Below are 21,743 nucleotides of genomic sequence, written 5' to 3'. Positions count from 1 at the left end.
AATTAACGTGGTGGAAGTCGGGACAATAACCTTGCACGCAGGCGGAATTGACGTAAGCGAAAAGCCAAAAAGGGAGAGAAAAAAAAAGGGAGGGAATGTAGTCAATAAAAAGAACGAATGATTTGAATCAGACAATGACGCTGATGCACCAACTACCCATCATTAGCCACGTGGCGTCCACACCGAATCCCGCTGTAAACATTTGACCAGTAAGGAAGCCACGAGGAGAACTTATTGATGAGTCTTTGATCTCTGTCAAAGTCATCGTTGCCAAGGAGCGGCAGCAGCAGGAGGCGTCTCCCCTTGCCCTAGAATCGGATTTAGTCACGAGCCGAGAGATTACCTTTCTACATCCGATAAAAAGGTGGATTAATAATATGTTTTCTAACACTTGTTTGCGTTGCCATTTTTTTTTATTTTTATATTTTTCATAAATTATTTTTTGTCCCACGTGCGTGCGTTAAATCATTGAAATATATTTTTCTATAAAAAATCTAAAAAATCACAATTCAAATGGCTTTCGCTTGCATATACATACAGGCATGTAGAATTATTGGAGGTGTCATCATTAATTTTTTTCCCCGAGCCTTAAATGGTTTTGGCTCCAGAAAACCTTGACCCAAGAATACGAAAAGGAAAAAGAATGTACGATGCATATGACTATGGCCTCGTTTGACAAGTGAATTTTTTGAGTGTTTGTCTAAAATTTTACTGTAATTTACTGTAGAAGTTTTTTAATAAATTTTTGAAGTGTGTAAATATTTGAATATTTTGAAGTGTATAGTTTAAAAATTTTAAATTTTTTTTTGAGATTACTGTAACTAAAGTTTTTTAAAAATTTGTAACAGAAAAATTTGATAAAAAAAACTCATATGCCAAACAGGGCCTATGTAAGGAATGTAAGTAGTGAAGGGTATAAATTCGTACATTTATCCCCAAAGCAAGGATACAAAATATAACCGTTGTTTGAAAAAAAAAGTTAGCATTTTAAAATTCCTCTGTTTTTTTTTCAAAACGCCCATTCTTCCAAACTTTTTAATTTTTTTAATCTATGTTAACCTCTATAGTATCAACAACCATCCTTACCCATCTCTAGCATTGATACCTTATTTAATTTTTTTAGCAATATTTTATTCTAAAACTTAAAGGTGTTTTAAAGTATATATTATAAATATGATTTTAATCAAACTTTATTTTTCTAAAAGAAGCCAATAATAGGCCGTTTGATGGACCGATAATCAATCAAATAAAAGTTATATGAACAAGAAAAGCAAAATACATGAGTATACACATAGTGGGTAGAGAATTTCAAGTTCAAGCCTTATGAATGGAAAAAAAAACAAAACAATTTTGAGAGAGCTACCACTGAGAGGGGTTCGTTGATGCTTAACTTTAGATTAGTCGAGTTCAATGTCACTGGACTCTATAATTTTTTTTTAAACAGTGGAGAATTTTTTTCTTTAATAGGTTTTTTTAATTTGTGCTTGGATTGATTGATAAGCGGCGGAAACAGTTTAGCATGTTATGAGATGTATGCTTAAGTTCTAAAGCATATCTCAAATGTCATAATACGAAAACATTTTCACAAAAAGTTTTTTTTTGTGAGCGACCAAAGCTATATGGACTTTTGTTTTGCCCGGACATTTGTTTTCAATACGATTATCATATTATTACTAGGAGGGAGGAGGGATAGCACCAGTACTGTCTAATTAAAAAACATAAGAATAATTTGACCCTAAACATGATCAAATTGTGCTCAAATAAAACAATTAACACTACCTTACACGAATGCTACTACCGTTACCATGTTGGCAACGTGGTAGTCGACCAAGTCCGCAGCCAGCTGCCTAGCGTAGCAGCTAACACAGCTGCGAGGCAGCTACTGCCTACCAGAGGAGTACCCCCACCACCACCGCCGCCGCCGCCCGCATTTACATGGATTGGGATCAATCAGTGGCTATCCCGTTAGACAGAGGATTTCTCCAATCTCCGTCTCGTCCACGCAATGAGTACTAAATTACTAATCTCGTTCGTCAAACCCCCGGGCGAGGGCGAGCGGGGCCCACATCCAAAATAAAATTGACTTCAAAGTTAAGATCACATGGTGACCTGGTTGGGTTTGGAATTGGGACCCACCTCCCCCGGCGCGTATCTGCTGTCCCCACTTGTTCGTCATCTCTTCCCCACTCCTAGTCCTAATCCGACGGCCCAAAATTCACATCGTTGCTAACAATAATATGTAAACCAATGTTTTGAAATTCCGTTGATTGAATCGATGGATGGAGTGTTTGATCGAGGTGAAATCGATCCGATCGGTTCAATTTTGGTTCAATAAATTTTGTAAAAAATAATATATATAAATATATATACACAAAAATATGACATGCATTGGACTAATTTAAAATTTTATATGATAAAATATTTAATATTTTCAAACAACTTGAATTTTTACAAATAAAATTTTAAAATTATAAATTAAAACAAATAAATTTTATCTTAATCTTAATTGAATTTATCAAAAAATAATCTTATATCAAACCAAAAAATACCACAATATTTTACAATTATATAAAATTCACGTGTATGGAAATTAAACATTGTGAGTTTAAATTTTAATTCACATTTTTTATATTTAAATAGTGCAACTTAAAAAAAAAAAAGAAGATTGCAGTTGGAGGAAATCAGGAAAATAGAAAATAGAAATACAAATTTGATAAGAGAACAAAATGAGAAGAAAGTGAGTGGATGTGATATTTAATAATTAGTCTTTAATGTTAAGGAAAAACTATTTTTTTAAATTTTTCTAATTTAATAGATAAAAACAAAAAAATCATTGGTTCAACAGTTCAATCCGATTTATAAGATTCAATTCAATTTTTAAGTCTAATTAATTCAATGTATGAACTGGACCAGAGTTACAACTGGTTCCGGTCCACCTGTCTAACATCCGGTCCGGTCCGGTTTCCAAAAAACATTGATGTAAACCACAGTAGTACACCCTAGATCCGTCGTAACCCCTCCTCTTTTTAGTCATCCCAAGCCGACTCCTCCATTCTCTCTTTCGCTCTCTCTTTGTTCACCTGGTTCTTTTTTCTCCTCTCAGACCAGGTTGGTTACCCTCCCTTCGACTCTCTCTCTCTCTCTCTCTCTCTCCCAAAACAATACAAATACAAGCGCTAAACAGTGTAAAATTCTCCACTTGAGAGGAGGAGTTGGGAGGGGTAAATTCCGGAAAGGAGAAAAATGAACGGTGGAGATTTGACGAGTCAACAACAGCAGCATCCGCATCAGCATCAGCAGCAGCAACAGCAGCAGCAGCATCATCAGCAGTGGATGGCGATGCAGCAGCAATGGATGTCCATGCACATGCAGTATCCGGCTGCTGCTATGGTGATGCAGCAGCAAATGATGTATGACCGGCAATACGTGCCGGCGGCGGCTTACTATCATCACCAACTCTATCAACAGCAGCACCAACTCTATCAACAACAGCCGCAGCACAAGCAGCAGAGTCAGATTCAAAATTCCAGCGAAGAGAACCGCACGATCTGGATTGGCGATCTCCAGCAGTGGATGGATGAAGCTTATCTTCAGTCTTGCTTCTCTCAGGCCTCGGAGGTTGGGTTTATTGCATCCTTCTATTCGTTAAATGCTGTAATTCGCGTTAAAACATCTGTTGTTGTCGATTTATATACTACTTAAAATATCTTATTTCTAGAAGTTCCGTAGAGTATTAGTGACGGTTCATTAATCGAATGTGGATAGTTTAGTGTTTCATACTTTATCTACAGTTTACTGACCAATTAGCTATTTAAGTGGATATTGACTGCTTATCTTTCTCTATTGGAGTATTAACGTCTTCATAGTCATTCTAAATGTATTATAGATTCAGATCTGGTATTTTGAAGGATCCAGCTGTTTGTTGGTCGTAATTGTGCTGTTGTTTTGTACTGTTTGTCTTTCATGACAAATGGAAGAAAAGCTAGGAAACTAACGCCTATACGCACACAATTATTGGATGAGAAACTGTCTGAGTTGATTATTTCGTAGGCAACAATATTGTGCCCTAGCACTTCTCGTTTTGTTTCACCGCTCGTACTTTAGCAACATTTCTGAAGTGTTATGTGTGTTTAAATGCCAAATTATTTGGAGTAAGAAGAATCTATATGTTACTACACTTTGTAGTTGTTATTTATCTATCCTAAACAAGTATGTTTTCCAGCAAGTTGGCATCTTCTTATGCATGGGACATGTAGTTGGATGTTGTCTCTTCCAGGAAACTCTATTACATGTTTTCGAAACCCAACCCAAAAGTGGTAATTCCAAATTATGTGTCCTCAAAGGAGGGACAGAGACACCAGTCAAACATTTACCAAAAGCTAAGCGTGGAGTTGGAGCAAAAGATGATAATTAGTAGTTTTCTGAAAATATTGAAAACAAAAAACTTGTTTTGAGAAGTAAAGATAGTAGTGTAGTAAAGGGACAAATGTAATTAGATGTTCTTGCTGCATGACTCATGTTTCGCATAAGGAATGTATGATTTCAAGATCAAAATATCAAAGGTGCTGAAATTTATTTTGTTAAGCAGGTGGATGCATTAAACATTTCTTCTTAAGACGTCTACAATGTATTGCTATGTCCTTTGACTGTCTGTCTCTCTGGCTCTATTGCATTCTATTTCCAATTTTTACGTACTTTATGTTTGTTCATGAACTAGGCTTTGGAAATGGTTTTCTAGTTGTATTCAACTTGGGTTTGGCTACTGGGCAATTTTGTATTTGCCCCTGAGATATCATATCACATAATGCCAATCACCTGCTCCGGGCACTTTGAGAAAAACGTTTCTTTCTCTTTCCTCCACTACTCCTAATCTCTTCCCTCCTTAATAATCAAATGAAGTATAGTTACTGTTAATTGTTTCATTCGTTTGTGCTTGACACGTGATTTGACAGATGCATGCAACAGATTATTTGTAGTGGCATTGGCTACTCCATAAAGATGCTGCATTTTGCATTAGCTGGTTTTTTTTTTATTATATTTGTTTAATTATTTTTTTTTTGGTTGCTACTTTCATTTGCCTACGTATACCCTGGCATTGCTGATGACTGCAAACTTGCATGTCTGGAGGTACAGAAAGTATGTACCCTTGCATTGCTGATGACTGCAAACTTGCATGTCTGGAGGTACAGAAAGTACGTGGCTGGCCAGAAGTACTGATAGATATTTATAGCATACTCTTGATTGTTGTTCCATGCATGGTGACATCTGGATAAGAGAATACGGTTCTGTAGCATGTTATGGTATCCAGTCTCTTGCATGATTTCTTTGGCTTGGATAATATTTGCTTATTTGTTGTGCCAAAAAAAAAAGAAAAGAAAAATGATATGGCTCTTTTGTGGAGTAGAATATGTGCTTATTTGTGTAAAAGAAACTTGCCGATAACATCTGTATGTTTAATGTAACTTTGTTGGCCTACTTTACTAGGATTCTGTGGTAGTCAAAGGAGCACGGTTTGATAATGGAATGATTGGCATATGTTGTTATTGGGCATGAGTTTGGCTTCTTGCATAGTACAGTTAAGGTTTGGACTTGTAAGAAATTCTTAAGGTGGACAATTTAACAAAGTTACAGTTTGTTATCTTTTGCAAAAGAAAAAATTTAATTGCTAGATCTTAGCTCAAGTGCCTATGGCAAATGAGTTTTAGTCTTTTTTTGATTTACTATGAGGTGCTCTGTTTTCTTTTCAGATTCCTAATGGTATAGTACAGTGATAATTTGTTGCACTTGTATCAGTTGAATCTCATTTTACTAGTTTGTACTATGCAAGTACAAAGAAAATTGACGAAATTTCATAGTTATTCAGTCATGTTCTTATGTTATATGGTCTTGTTGAACTTACTCTCAACATTTAAAATCACACAGCTTATTTCTGTCAAAGTCATTCGCAATAAGCAGACTGGTCAGTCAGAGCGATATGGATTTGTGGAATTTAGTTCTCATGCAGCAGCTGACAAAGTCCTTCAGAGCTACAATGGCTCACCAATGCCAAATACAGAACAAGTCTTCCACCTTAACTGGGCAGCCTTTAGCATGGGTAATAGGCGCCAAGAAGCTGGTGCTGTTGATCTGTCAATATTTGTTGGAGATTTGGCTGCTGATGTTACTGATTCGTTATTGCATGAAACTTTTGCCAGTAGATTTCCATCTGTAAAAGGTGCAAAAGTAGTAGTTGATCCGAACACTGGCCGCTCAAAGGGTTATGGCTTTGTTCGGTTTGCAGATGAGAAAGAAAGAACTCAGGCAATGACTGAAATGAATGGTGCATATTGTTCTAGTAGGCCAATGAGGATTGGTGTTGCTACCCCCAAGAAGGCGTCACCGCAGCAACAGTATTCTTCCCAAGGTTATCTTTTGGATCCTTTTTTTAAACTTGAATCGTGTTCTTCTAAATTTTCCTGTTTCTATGTTTATGTTCTTTTCCCTATTTTATCCTTGTTGAATAAGGACAGACGTATTTCATTGTGTAAGCATTTGGAAGTAAAAATTTGTTTTGTAATGTTCTTTATTCTTTCTGTAAACATGAAAGTAAAAACAAACTTCATTGTTTATAACTAATGTTAGCAATATTTCGCAGATGTGTTAATGTTATATAACCCTGTGCTTGTGATAAAGAGGCCATTGTTTTGTCCTCCTGTTTTGTCATGTAATATTTCCGTGTCCTGTGAGGATATGGATAGATGTGGCTCTTTATTTATGTAGCTTCATATGATTATTTTGGTTCTGCTTTTCGTTTGGTTCATTTCTACCTTTCGCTGTCTGGTGGATGCACAGAAGAGGTGGTTTTTTCTGGAAATGAACCATACAGCTTGAGTTCAATGACGATTGTTATCACACATGAAATATTTTGTTGCACGCTATCTATTTGCTCTATAGTGTCCTCCGTTTTCTGTGTTTTGAACCATCAAACTCTCAAGACTAATGTTTTCTTATAGCGGTAGTATTGGCTGGAGGATATCCATCAAATGGTGTTGTGCCACAAGGTTCGCAGTCTGACAGTGATTCGTCAAATACAACAGTGAGTTAAAATTCCTTTGAAGTTGGATGCTAGAATGGTCTATTCTTTTACTAATGTAAAGTTGTCTTAGATTTTTGTGGGAGGACTTGATTCTGATGTAACTGATGAAGAATTGAGAGAGTCCTTCAGTCAGTTTGGTGAAGTAGTTTCAGTGAAAATACCTTCAGGAAAAGGATGCGGTTTTGTACAATTCTCTAATAGGTAATTTCCTCCCAACGCTTTTGCAGTGCATGGTAAATTCTTTAGTGCAAATCTCGCTAAACTAAGACAGATTTGTCATGCTTCATTTTTTTATTGCTCGTGGTATGAAGCTTAGAAAAGACTAATAGTATAGGAAATCATGGGAAATGAACAGTCAAATATGACATGTTTGAATTAGCATAAACTAGAAAGATTCTTATGATTTTAAATTATTTGTATCTACAGAAGCAATGCTGAAGATGCAATGCAGAGACTGAATGGAGCTGCTATTGGCAAACAGATGGTGCGTCTATCTTGGGGTCGGAATCCTGTCAACAAGCAGGTAAATCTGCAACATTAGTGAATTGATTTTCTACTTGAATGTCATATGCTGAAAGACCATTTAAACATCTGCTGGCTAGTTTCTGTCTGCTGAAAGCAAGTTACATACATCTCAGAGAGAGTAATGGATGGACCCTCCCCCCCCCCTTCTCCTCTCTTTTTCTTCCTTATCCCTAGTAGCGTAGTAAAACTCATGTCGATGTCAGGATTTAGTGGGGGAAATTATTTTACCTGTATATCATTTTGCTTGAGTGATAAAATTGCTGGGAAGATGAACTTACATTTCTAGTTTGTTTTTCTACTCTTTGAACTGCTCTTCCCTTTCATCCTCCGTGTTGTTCTCTATTATTGTTCCTGATCTTTCTTTATCTGTGTCATACAATGTGAAGTTTCATAGACATCTCTACATGTTTAATATGAGAAGCAGAACTTGTAACATGTATTCTAGGCTTGCAAGTCATAGCCAACTTTTCATCAACCACACTATCAAATGGAATCTGGATGTAGTTCCAGATACCACCAAAGTAGATTTTCAATTTCTTCTTGTCCTTGCATCTCATTTGGTCCTTGAGTCTTAATTTCCTCGTAACTGCAGTTGAGAATGGACTCTAGCTACCAATTGAACGGCAGTAATTATGGAAGGCAAGGTCAAAATGGTTACGGGTATCCCATGCCGCAGTATGCAGCTGCTGCAAATGGTGCGGCTTCAAATGGTCATGGGGGCTACCAGCAGCCTGTCAACTGAACTTCGCTGTGTGCCATGCCAATAGTCATAAAGACTTACAATTTAGGGGGAATTTGCTATCTTAAAGATTACATCTGTAATACGTTGAATTTTGTAGCTGATTTGATTTTACTTTTTATAGACATCCCAGATTTTGTCTAAGAAAATCTGATCAAGGAGGCTTAGGAGGCCGGCACGATGGTTGCGTTGGCCAAAACCAGCTTTTATTCTTTTACAGTAGATGAGTGCTAGTAAACAAATGAACTTTTATTTAATCTGAAAGATAGATCCATGTGAGATTTATAAATAACTAGCAGGCCAGCTCCTTTTAGCTTTGCTGCAGGTGTTACCTCAATCTGCCATGGAAGTAATGGCTTAATAGAAAGGTGAGGGGCTGGAATGCTATAATTCCGGAAGATATCATTCGTCTTCCCTGGGGTTCAACGCCTTCTTATTCCTGTCTCTATTCTGCAGTATAGTCTAAGTTTGCGAGATTGATAAAGCCTAGCAGGAATCAGATCGGTTTATAAGAGGCAGCTGCTTTTAGAACATAACGCTGAAAGGGATGCGGTTGCTTAATATAATGAATGCATAAGCTCGGGAGAGCTCCTGAAGAAGAATTTCTGAATCCCGCTTTTTGTTGAATGAACAGTGGCTCTTGGTCTTGTTCTTCAAAGATTTATAGGAAAAAAGAGAGTCCTGAACTGGCACCTGTCTATCTCTTCCACTGGGTTGAGTTTTACACGTTCATGCGCCCACTTTTGATCCATGGTGTGTACGAGTGGGTTTCCATTTTACTGGTTTATTAGGTGTCAATGAACAAGGTGGGTCATGAAGATTGCGCCTAACTAATATTTCTCTGGTTTTGTTCAACGAATGATGAGTTGGCATTGGTCCATAGGGGTTTCAAAGTGTTAAAGACTCTTAGCATTGTAGAAGTGTGAAGTAAATTCGTGGGCATTGATCCTCTTTAAAAAAAGTTACTTGTATCTTAAATTATGTTTATTCAGTGCCTGTTGTAGATAATTTTTGGTTTGCCCCATCCTATCAAAATATGGTCCAATCTGGCAAGCATCATCTGCCATTGCGGGAAATGGCGATTCGCGGTTGCTGGCACACAAACATGCGCGAACCCTTTAATGAGGAATAGTTGCGGACTTGAATGGGTTCACAACACTCGAAACGTTCGCGAGTCTTTTTAACCAACGATAACGCAACAGCTTTATCAACTGGAAATGGTGAGACTGACACAGTATCGTTATTCTGGAAATGTGTTTAAGGCTCCTCGAATTCATCATTTTGAGTTCTATTGGTCGGATCTTAGGCAATCCTGAATGTTTCATCTAGAGTCTAATCCTGGAGGACACAGAAAAGTGGTCCAGTGGAAGAAGAACTCTACTTTCAAGGATTTTGTGTAGGCACGTATTTCAATCCCAGACTACAGGGCTTTGGGGACCAGCTGCAACTTGCAATGCCAATGGGAGCAAAAGCATCTCTCAGGATCAGGCAATGACGTTCCTGTCTTCTAAACCCCCACCTGTGCACGAGCCATCAACTAAGCTGTCGCAGGCATCACTGCAAGTCTGCATCCTCTTCAAAATTCCCATTTATTGTTCGGAATTGGTCCTCACAGTTTGCAACTTTCATAGTTTCATGACGATGGCCGGGTCAGATTCTGCCTGTAACTCCGGAGGGATAAATCTAATCAAGCAACAAACTTTTAAGCCCGCACATTCCTTGGATACTCTTCCTATTTCAGTTTTTACTACATTTGAGATCAAGAATTAGAACCCGAAAGGGAAGGAGCGCAAGGTCCTAAAAACCATTGAAAAGTACACAATTTGAAGGCTCTCTCCAGAAGGATAATCAATGACGTCTCGAAACTGGACATAATTCTTGCAACTTTTAGCATAAACTCATACAACTTTGATGTAATCGTGATTGTTACTCCAACCTAGTCATATGAGTTGACAAACTCAGGTTTACACGAAAATTGTATCAATTTACACTAAACGTTGTAAGAATTACATGGCTAAACAGAATTCTTGGCATGTTTAGCCATGTAATTCTTACAACGTTGATCACCTGGAGGCCCCTGATCACCTGAAGCTCATCTATAGCTGGCATGTTTTAGATTTCTTGGCATACAGATTAATAATTTAGCCACTAATTGATAATGAAGAAAAGAATAGGAAACTCAATTCAAAATGCAGTGATCCTAGTTTGTTATTGCTGACTACCTAGATGGATGGCTGCTAACTGTTAAAGACTTTTTAACATTCTCATTCTGTCTAACAAACAAGCTATTATTTGTCTTGAGTGGCCAAACCCAATCTGACCGCAAAGTTTTGATAATTAGTGTCAATTTTGATTGCCAAATTTAAGGGCAATGGGTACGTACACAACTAAATACCATTCAACCAACTGTTTGTTGTCTTAAATTTAGCTATCCAATTTACATAGAGAATAAATCCTTAAATCAGACCACCAAAGTTAATTTGAGAATACTGAAATTGTACATCGTCAAGGGTTCAATCAACTATTTGACACGAGAATAAGATTTAGTTGGCAAAACTGAACTCATCAAGTTTGGAGCAACCATCTCAGTATTTTGCCTTTGTAGATAATTTAAGAAGTAATGTAAACTTTAATTAAGTTAAAATATGTTTTCTGTGTTCTGTTAAAAAAATTTAGGTAATTACAGCTCCAATTCCTACTATATAAACGAATTGTTCGACACTCAGAGCAGGTGGTTGCAAACAGAGTCTTTCTCCAACTGTTCTGTTCCAATCCATCAGCCATGGAGAAAAAGCAGGAGTTGCTGAGCTTGTTCATCCTTTTTATTGTGACGTGCCCTGGCCTCGGCCACGGCTTTGGGAAGGACCAAGCGAGTTCTCTAATGTCCTTCCGTCGCGCAAAAAGGGCTGCTCGAGGCACTTCTGCAGATATGGAAGTGGCATTTACGGAGATGAGCTTGGAGATGGAGGATGGAACAAAATCATCATCTGACGTTGGAAAGATGGAAGATGATCTGATTAAGGATGGCCTTCCCGGACAACCATCGGGAGTGATGTTTAAGCAATATGCAGGATACGTCAACGTGGATAAAGTGAATGGACGTAACCTCTTCTATTACTTTGTTGAGGCAGCTCAGGATCCACTTTCCAAACCACTTATCCTTTGGCTAAATGGAGGTACGGAACATACCAAATGTATCCATGAGTATCATTATATCTACATGAAAATCTTCAAAGCAAACCTGGTTTTCTTTGTGTATTTGCATTGACATTTTGGGTACGCGTTGCATATGACGCAGGGCCTGGTTGTTCATCCCTTGGTTATGGTGCCATGATGGAGCTCGGGCCATTTGGTGTTAACCCTGATGGGACAACGCTCTACTTAAGAAGACATGCCTGGAACAGAGGTTAAAATTGATGAACCTTCCCAACTTCTTGATTTCTATATTTCTAAGGACTTGTCACGCAATCAAACGTTGCATGCTGATATGCATCTTTTCTTGCTAATTCTGGTATTTTACATGACAAACATGATGCAGCTGCAAATACATTATTCCTGGAGTCTCCAGCTGGTGTTGGTTTTTCTTATTCTAGCACCACTTCCGACTACAAAAGGTCAGGCGATAAAAGGACAGGCAGGCCCCTTTAACTCCTATTCCTTTGGTTTCTTTTTTCCACCTTTTTTTTTTTTTGGGATTTATTTACAACTTGGCCAGGGGTTGGTTCGCACGGGATTTTATGCAACTCTTTACTCCATAAAGCTGAGATTCCCTCATCCGAACATCTGCTGTTGATTCGCTATATTCCACTATTGGAAAGCATCAATTATTGTTATTCTCACGAGTGTCCATTGCAAAACTGGCATGATAGAAAAAAGCTAGCAACTTGCTCTTGATCTTTCCATTAACTTAATGATATCACTCTATGTCGCCCTGTAGCTGAAGATTCATATACATTTCTGGTTAACTGGTTCAAGAAGTTCCCTCACTACAAAGCTCGTGACCTCTACGTAATGGGAGAAAGCTATGCAGGTATAGTTCACAAATCTTATCTGATTGATTAGTCGAATTTCTTGGCGCTGCGGCGCTCAATCACTCAGGGCCAGGGATGTCAGACGCAGATGATGGCTGCCCAATGTCACTTGTCTTTGGTATAGGTTATCAAGGTATATGCTTCACAAGTGATTTAGTTTTTCAGGTTATTACGTTCCAGAGCTAGCAGAAGTGATCATCAAAAGGAATGCAATGGGGGAGCCAATATCAAAGATTCAGCTAAAAGGGATCATGGTAAGCTGATTTGGGTAATTGCCCCCAAAGAAAGAGGATTCATGAGGTTCATTGAGTGCACAATAATTGGGGCTTTATTTTGAGTTGAAATGTGGTTTCTTTAGTCCTTTCACACAAAAGCACCTTTCTTTAGCCGTTGCAATAATTGATAGTAAACGGCAAAAGCTTAAACCATACCACTTTACAAAATACTACTGTCTACCACTACACTACTATTTTAAATTAAAACACATATTCTGCCCATAAAAACTAAACCTAATCTAAAAATTTGGCCAAGACTTTTGGTCTCCAATCTCTCTTGAGAATTGTGAGCACATTTTGGCCAGATGGACATAGCATCTGATGGAACCATAAACCTAAATTGACTTAGATTGACGAAGAAAATGATGAAGTATAGGCTACAGGAGTTAGGCTTGGTCGTACATTGTAGCATCTAATAGGAGGGCATGTATGTCAGCAATTTTGTTAAAACCAATAACGACTCCAGGCATGCAGCCAAAGCTTGAATACCAACACAAAACACGTCCAAATGCATTACGGTCGCAACAGTTGCCAAATTCTATAGTCCAAATTCTATTGTTAAGTTGTTTAGGTTGAATACCGACATAAAACACGTCCCAATGCATTGCGGCCGTAACCGTGTAGCATTCTATCTTTTTTTTTTTTCGTAATCCGAGGACAAGTGCAACGTTACCAGGCCCTCTGGTAAAATTAATTAATTTCGCAGATCGGAAACGGGATAATGAATGAAGTGACAGATGTGAGAGGAACTTATGATTTTCTTTGGAGCCATGCCCTAATTTCGGATGAAACCTATCAAAGACTCAGAGAGAACTGCATGGTAGAGACCAAAACTTGTCAAGAATTTGAAGACGCAGGGAAGATGGAATTTGGAGCAATTGATCCTTCAAATATCTATGGCCCATCATGCTCACATTCTGACAGTCCATGGAGGACCAAACTCCTCGTTGGGTATTTTCCCTGCGAAGGAGATTATGTCGTAAATTATCTCAATCTTCCTCACGTACAGGAAGCATTGCATGCCAACCAAACCAAACTGCCTTATTCTTGGCAGCTGTGCAGGTAAACAACTAATCATTATGCCAAAAAACCTCCTTTTTCGTCTTTCAATCTATGAATAAACAATTTTGAGGAGAGAACCAAGTGAAGCGATGATAAGCAGCATTCTGATTAACCTTCGAATTGCTAGAATTTGGAATTGTCAGCTTTATTAAGGATGAAGTCTTAATTTCAAATGGAAAAACACAGGCACTACCATTTTCTGAAGTTGTTCTACGCTTCTACTATGAAACATAGTATTCTGGACGACATTAATGATCTGTTTCTTGTGATGCTAGTGACATAATTGATTATTGGAAGGATAGCCCATCAACAATGTTCCCAACATACAGGAGGCTTATGGCATCTGGTCTTCGGATACTCCTTTTCAGGTAAAACAACTTTAAAAAAGAAAAGAAAAGAAGATTGTCGTTATAAAGTTACAGATTTTACTGCAAAGAATTTTTGAGTAACTGATCAGAAAATTTTGGGGCTAAATTCTCAACATAATGTGATTGACAGTGGGGATGTGGATGTAATAGTTTCAGTGACCAGCACTCGATATTCCATTGATGCTATGAACATGAAAGTTATCAAACCCTGGCATCCATGGCTCGATGAAACTAACGATGTAGGTTTCACATTATGTCTTACAATTGGTTGAATTCGAGCTTTTAAGTTGAAGGGCCTGAAGATCGACGAATCGGTTGAATGCAGGTTGGTGGATATCAAGTAATCTATGATGGCTTAACCTTTGCTACGGTTAGAGAAGCGGGTCACCAAGTTCCTGAATATCAGCCTCGAAGAGCTTTTGCTTTGCTCAGGAGGTTTTTAGCAGCTGAGAATTAGCGGCGCAGATCAATGACAGCGGTTAGCTTTGAACTGGGCTCTGAATGCTAGTGCTTTGCCACTACGTACGTAGATGAAAGGGGCGGAGTTCGCTATTAGTAGTGAACTTTCGTTCCCTGTGGATATTAAAGGTGATTTGATTTCTGCATAGTGTAGCTTATTCTCTCTCTCTCTCTCTTTTCCCCGAAAGTGTCAAGTTTTCATTAATCTTAATCAACATTTACAAGTGTAATGAGGTAAAGACCTTCAGCATACCTAGTGTGTTCAAGCCACCCTTCTGCTCTCGATCGTGTTTCAGTTTCATAGCAAACTTTACTACTAGTGCTGGTGTTCTGAAGTCTTCCAGTACCGCTGCCAATAAAGCATCTTGTGGCTTATTCATTGTTGTGATAATGGGCACCAATGCTGCAACTAAAAATAGTTGTCCATACACGGTACACCCCCTATGAAATGAAATGAAAGGTTATATCGTTAATTCTCCCAAATCCTACCTCACGCCCATATATTTTCCCACGTTTCCCATTTATTTTGAACTATATATATGTTTCTAACTGACAATGTGGCACGCATCTCCTAATCCCTAAATTCCGTCCCCGACACTTCTCCTCACCTGTGTCACAACAATTTTATCCGCACGTCATTCATCTTTTAAGCCTAAATTCAACTAGTGATCAATCAAGCTCTGAGTATTTTGCTCCCTCAAAAAAAAATTTTTTTTTTTTCAAAGAGCCATTTCGGGATATAAGGCCATCCTGGAAATGCTGGTGGGCTTGTTTTTGTTTTCTATTTTTGCGAAGTCCGTTTTGCAATTGGACCACGACAAGCAAATTAATCTGCAGTTTCCAAGAGAAAATTACAACTTCTTTGGAGTGCCTAAAATTAAATGATGCACGGATTCCCCTAAAAACTTTCTCGTTGGTGTGGTACTTAAGCAGGTTGGTTCACATCTATCCAGCGATAGATTTTTTGCACTTCTTAGCTGCTGATCGCTGAACTCAGTCTCGACATTGTAAAGATAATTGTCTCAGGAGATCGTGGACTTAGGTAGTAATGTCATTCGTTGCATTAGCTACATGGGACAAGCAGCAGCATGATTGAGTATTGGGTAGACCATAAATTCAACATTCCTTCCCGGCTTCCCCTACATAATCACCAAAACAGAAAAAACACTTGGCAGTAGTACTCTGTACTCGAGGATGAAAGGCGCATTCCTTCTTTTACTCGCTCTTCTATGACCCTCTTGCAAAACTCATCTAGGCTAGACGTCTAAAGAGACCTGTGAATGATGGAAATGACTAGCATTCAGCAAATCAGGATTTGTATTTTTTTTCCCCCAAAGTATTCTATGTTGGCCCTCAAGATGGCCTGAAGGAAGCTGACAAGATCACGACATTGCCAGGACAACCAAATGGAGTGAGTTTTGGTCGGTACTCGGGTATGTCACTGCTGGTCCTAAGACTGGTCGAGCCCTCTTCCACTATCTTGCTGAATCTTCGAATTCTCCTTCCACCACCAAGCCTTTAGTGCTGCGGCTAAATGGAGGTACGATTCTATCAATTCTTATGTATATATACATTTTCCTGGACAGGCTTTCTTAAATTTTACTACTACACTCTGTTTTGCACTATTCCACATGATGAGTCACCACAAGCAACGATGGAATTGAGATGTACACCACACTGTTGATGCATTTTGCGCGTAATCTAGTTAGAAAGCCAGTTGCGTTTGATATAATTGCCTGAATGCGAACGACCAAGCTGCTCGTCATTCGGGATTGGAGCAACGACAGAACTGTGACCATTTCGAGTTAACCCAGACGGCCGCACACTATGGCATGCTCAAATATGCCTGGAACAATGGTGACAATTCATGACTTCTCTATAATGACTGCATGCATATTAACTCAAATTGAGGGTTGTAGTTTTATAGCTACTATTGCCGGAATCTCCCGCCGGTGTTGGATTTTCTCCCTCAAAACACATCGTCCGACTATATTACAGGAGATACAAAAACTGCTGCAGATTCTTATACATTTATAATGAATTGGTTAGAACGATTCCCCGAGCATAAAAACAGGGAGTTTTTCATTGCTGGAGAAAGTTATGCCGGTCATTATGTTCCACAGATTGCCAAACTCATCAATATTAATTCTGGTGTCGCAACTTGCATCTGTTCATCTTCGAACGTTGGAATGATGAGCCAGACAGAGACTCAGTTTTGGTTATGTTTCACGTCCTCAACAGATGGTAGAGTGCCAGTGACAACAACTAGGTATGGCATAATGGTATTGCGGTCGTTGGCGTTGGCATTTTCTATGGTTGAAGAGAAGAAGAAAGATGAAAAATATCAACTGATTTGACAATTGTACGCTATTGCTCCTCGTGTTAAATTTAAATACGACGGATTAGGTTAACCGTTGAATTTCATGATCAGCGTAGCGGCCAATTAGCAAAGTCAGATCAGTTTATATCCGCATAATTATTACTTATAATAATAATAATAATAATATATTTCTGCACTCTCTTCACCAAAACAAACGAACAGACAAGCATTTGATAATAATATATAGTCAAAAATGAAAATTGAGATTTGTTTATTTTTCGATCGTAAGGAGCACAGAAAGATGGGATAAAAGTCTTTCTTTAAGTCCACCTTCCCCAGTCCCCAGTCCCCACCCCACCAGGACGATCAAATAAATACTACTAGTAGTAAATAAAGAATTTTTTTTATTTTTTTAAAAAAAGGAGAATTAGCAACGCAATATATATTCTTCTATAAGAAAATGTCAACTTTGAGTTTAAGTACCCCAAATTTGAAAACCATAACACTTTTGCCCTTCCGTTCATTTTAAAACATTAGTACGACAATTTCAAGCAGGAATATTAACAACAGTTACGTTATTTCTTGTTATTCTCCCTTAGGTTTTTGTGATCTTGTTACCAAGTTGATGCAGTGAATTATTTGGACAAGAAATTATTTGCCCAAATATATTTGCTTACATCACCATTACAATTTTCAATATACATTTTTATCTTCTCAATTACCTTTTTATCTCACATACATCACATCACATCACATCACAAAAAGTACGACAGTAAAAATATCTCAAATAATTTACGATCCAAACACACTCAATTATTAATGCTTAATTTCCCGAGTGAATTGTATGTAACTTTTTGAGTTATATATGATGTGAATTATCTGTATCCCAAGAATTCACTCATCCTTTTGAACTTTAATATGTTACACTTATCAGGAAGCAATTAGGAAAGAAAAAGGTGTATGAATTAGGAAGCAATTTCCTTGTCAACTGGGTAGGTAGTCGGAATAATTTTTTTTTAAAAAAAATGGTTTGGCTAATTGATGTCCATCTGTCAAGATGTAGTTCAAGTAATAGATTTTAGAAAAGAAAAAAATTAATTTAAATACATATATTTTTAATGAATGATAATAATTATTAATATCTATAAAATTTAAATATATTAACGAATACTCCTCACGACCTAAAAGAAAATCGCTGGACGGACGGTTGTAAGTTGTAACGGTTGCCGTGGTTTTGAATCGCCTGCCTGACGATTTAAATCACAAAGGCAAGGCTGTAGACGGAAGATCGGGAATTATAATATCGCAGTCAAATCATCCCCTTAACTATCCTATCCATAATCATTTCGCATTTTAAAATTCAAATAGACCATTAGCACAAGCAAGACTGCCCAATCCTCAAAAGAATCGGTACGCTTTACGGCTCTGTTTGTTTGTTTGATAGAAGAGTCGTGTAAGAAAGTGTGCCGTCGTCGTGGAAATGTGAAGTGAAGTGAGATAAAAGGAAAAAGAAATTAATTTTTTGGTTAATAAAAAAATGGTGTAAGAAAATACAAATTCTTATAGTTGTTTAGCCGAAAAGTCATGGAAAAATTGGTTAGTATGTTCGTCAATAAAAAAATATATTCAATAGTGAATTTCTTCATTTTTTGGTATTGGAGTGTATGTAAAAACATGTAATAATTATAACATTTTGCTATTGGAAGGGTTGTTTACTTGAAAATTAATGACATTCTTTAACAATAAGTGATTTCAAAAATATACAGACATAAAAAAGAAACATAAAATGTAAAAGAAAAGATACTAATGTCATATAAATTCAATAAATTACTAATTCATTAATTGTTAAAATAAGAATAATATATCTAACTACAAGCCGGCTGTTTGAATTATAATATGTAGAAGTTTAGAATGGAGGAAATACTTTAGAAAAAAGAAGAAAGAAGTTCTGGGAAAAAAAAAATCTTATCAATTGAAACTTTCTTATGACTCACTTTTCTATCAATTTCAGCAGCAAAAAGTTTCAAAAATTGCAGGAAATTTATTTCCTTGACTTTTTTTCCCAAACAAACGCTACTATCTAAAACAATTCCGAGATTCCCATTTGCAGTCCAAAATCCCTCAAGTAAACGGCTGACGTTTACTCCGGAGCTTGAATTTTATTTCCACCATTTATTATTCGATGAAATGCCAGCATTGCCCTCCCAAACCCCAAACGCAATGTAGCCTTTTTTTGTTTTTTTTTGGAGGAAGCAATGTAGACTTGAAAGCACTTACTAGTTTTGTAGCTTTACCAAAATTAACTATGGAACTAAAAATTTGCCTGTGCTGTGCCACGCCCAAGTAAATAAACCATTCTTGATCCTAAGTAATTCCTCAAAGAAAAAGCCATCTACTAAACATTTACATATGATCATTGGACTTTGTTTGGATTGCTATTTTTTCAAAAAAAATTTACACATTTTATGAATATTTTTTTGCACAATTTTCAATCTCTTTTTTTATCTTACAAACAACGTCACATCATATAAAAGTAATACAGTGACTCAAAAACTGTTCAAAAAGTGCAATCGAAGCAACCTTAATTGTGGTTCAAAAATCAGAAGGGGCGTCTATAAAAACTGTAAACTCCTGTAGCCGCACCCATCCAAGAGCTAAAACACTAGAGTACGCTGAGTTGCTGGCCTCAGTTTCTTTCTGAGGCCTGTATCGTTGAGAAGGCTAAATTGGGTAAACTAGAGCGGGAGTGGTTGAAGAGTCCCCATCGATGGGGAGAATAGCATTAGATATGTAGAGACAGATTTAAAAGGCGGCCCTGCAGCGCTTGCTGCTGCGGTGTCTCTCCGGTCAATCACTGACCCTCTTTCGTATCCTTCCTTGCCCTTTCCTCTTTTTCCTCTCCGCTTTGCTTTTCCTCTCCTCTCTCGAGTGTTTAATCTTTAACTACTCCATTAGTAGTAGTACGTACAGATATAGAACCCATGTTTTAAGCAGCTCACTACAAACTCTCTGGAGAGTCTTAACAAATATGGAGATGGAAGTAATGATGCCATCGGCTCCGGTGGACTTCAACTTCGACAGTACATGCACTTCTCCGTACATTAGCGCCCCTTCAAGTCCCCAGCGCTTCGGGACCTTCTTCTTCAGCGCCCCGACAAGCCCCACCCGGGCTTCCTCCTTCTACGCCGACTTCAATAACTTCTCCCTTCATCATGATGATCATGAGACCTCCCACGACCACGAGTCTCTGTCTGCAGTTCCATTCAACTGGGAAGAAAAGCCTGGAATGCCCAAGGCTCAAGAATCCCTTTTGATCAGGGATGTTAATTCTAATAACTATGCGGATAAAGAGTTCGCTTTCGATTTCAGCGGGCAGTTGGAGTCGAGTTCTTTATCTGCTGATGAGCTCTTTGATGGGGGCAAGATCAAGCCTTTGAAGCCGCCGCCTCGATTGCAATCAGCTGTTGCTGATTCTTTGAGCCCGAAGTCGCCTCGATCACCCAAGAAGAAGATCAAAGAGGCATTGTCACCCCGACATAAAATGAAGGATTTTGACCCGTTTGCGGCGGCGCTCGAACAAACTCGTAAACAGAATATAGCACCAGCACCAGAACTGCCATTACCCAAGAACGTCCTGGAAGAAATGATGATCAAGTTCAACGCGGCCGAGAAAGGACTCAGAAGCCGCCCTCCATTAGGCAAAAAGGAACCAGATCTTTGTCCCCTTTTAGGGTCTCGGACTTGTTACTCGATCATCGAGAGAACAATCAACAGAATGCAAAGAACAATTCAGCTTCTTCTTTCTCTTCTTCTTTTTCGTGGTTTTGGTATAGAAAGTGGAAGCTCAAGGACTTGTTGCTGTTTAGAAGTGCATCAGAGGGGAGAGCTATGAGTAAAGATCATTTAAACAAGTATTCTACGTTGAAGAAGAATAATACGGAGCAAGAGGATGTGAAAAACTCGAGCTTCAGATCAACTGATAGTGTTGGTTCATCAGTATCAAGCTCCAAGAGGAGAGGCCAAGCTTCAGCTCACGAATTGCATTACACGGCAAACAGGGCAGTCTCAGAGGAGCTCAGGAAGAAAACTTTCTTGCCTTACAAGCAGGGGTTATTGGGCTGCTTGGGATTCAATCCGGGGATTCCTATTCATGAAATTTCTAAAGGGCTCGGTTCTATGAGCCGAGTTCGTGGTTGATTAATTTAGATTTCTTGTCAAGGACAAAACAACTTCTGGGGTTGGTGGTGTGGACGTCTTCTCTAAATCTGTATCTCCACTTCTCTTTCTTGTTCAGAAAAAGTATAAACAAAAGTCTCTTGCTTTTCTCTTTTTTCTATTGATACAATTTTACTAGGTAATGATCTTGTGCTTTAAGACATTCCAATTTGTTTTGAAGTATATGAAATTGCGGATTAGTACCAATTTAGCTGTAAATTAATACTACTATTTCAAAATACAGCTAAACGATCTGCAAAATTTCTGTCGAATACCACAAACATTTAGCATTTAATTGCCTTTCAATTAAAAGTGCTGAAGTTTGCTCTGCCGTTAGTTGTTGGGATATTATGGCATGCTGTTACCACCGCTCAGGCCGTGGAGGGAAGCAACTGGTCTCCAGTTATCGAAACAAACAGTAGTGAAGCTGGAAATTTTTCTTGTATGTTTTCGTAGAGGACGCTATGAGTTATGGAATAAACCGTGACTCCAGACAGAATTTGTTCAAACTGTTACCCATTCAATTAATAAGGAGTCGATGAACCTCAGAATTTGTTCAAACTGTTGCTCAAATCTTGTAAAGTTCAGTTTATATAAAATACCATCTACCGTTTCCGGGAAAAAAAAAAAAAGAAAGATGAACCTCAGCAATCAATCACTTGCTACACTAGCTA

General features: G+C 38.0%; 3 protein-coding genes across 4 annotated transcripts; all 3 read left to right on the top strand.

Moving 5' to 3' along the window:
• Window positions 1-3,013: 3,013 nt before the first annotated feature.
• LOC113731401 (polyadenylate-binding protein RBP47-like) lies at window positions 3,014-8,656 on the top strand. Of its 2 annotated transcripts, none has more exons than XM_072079453.1 (6): window positions 3,014-3,618; window positions 5,923-6,403; window positions 6,999-7,075; window positions 7,146-7,276; window positions 7,502-7,598; window positions 8,193-8,656. In XM_072079453.1, exons 1-6 carry the CDS (start codon window positions 3,244-3,246, stop codon window positions 8,340-8,342), a joined length of 1,311 nt encoding a protein of 436 aa, XP_071935554.1. In that variant the 5' UTR covers window positions 3,014-3,243; the 3' UTR covers window positions 8,343-8,656. The 2 variants fall into 2 exon arrangements, with proteins under 2 accessions (XP_071935554.1, XP_071935553.1); XM_072079452.1 differs by having other exon boundaries at window positions 3,015-3,618; window positions 6,993-7,075.
• Window positions 8,657-11,002: 2,346 nt separating this feature from the next.
• Window positions 11,003-14,784, top strand: LOC113731389 (serine carboxypeptidase-like 27). The gene is made up of 9 exons (XM_027256649.2): window positions 11,003-11,515; window positions 11,638-11,745; window positions 11,878-11,973; window positions 12,277-12,369; window positions 12,536-12,624; window positions 13,352-13,707; window positions 13,983-14,075; window positions 14,206-14,314; window positions 14,401-14,784. Exons 1-9 carry the CDS (start codon window positions 11,122-11,124, stop codon window positions 14,530-14,532), a joined length of 1,470 nt encoding a protein of 489 aa, XP_027112450.1. The 5' UTR covers window positions 11,003-11,121; the 3' UTR covers window positions 14,533-14,784.
• A 4,722-nt stretch (window positions 14,785-19,506) lies between these two features.
• Window positions 19,507-21,212, top strand: LOC113731387 (uncharacterized). Its single transcript, XM_027256647.2, has one exon. The coding sequence runs from the start codon at window positions 19,883-19,885 to the stop codon at window positions 20,744-20,746; it is 864 nt and encodes a 287-aa protein (XP_027112448.2). The 5' UTR covers window positions 19,507-19,882; the 3' UTR covers window positions 20,747-21,212.
• The last annotated feature ends 531 nt before the right edge of the window (window positions 21,213-21,743 follow it).

This window comes from Coffea arabica, chromosome 2e (genome assembly GCF_036785885.1).
Source record: "Coffea arabica cultivar ET-39 chromosome 2e, Coffea Arabica ET-39 HiFi, whole genome shotgun sequence".
NCBI classification, from domain to species: domain Eukaryota; kingdom Viridiplantae; phylum Streptophyta; class Magnoliopsida; order Gentianales; family Rubiaceae; genus Coffea; species Coffea arabica.
This window is presented reverse-complemented; position numbering and strand designations above follow the sequence as displayed.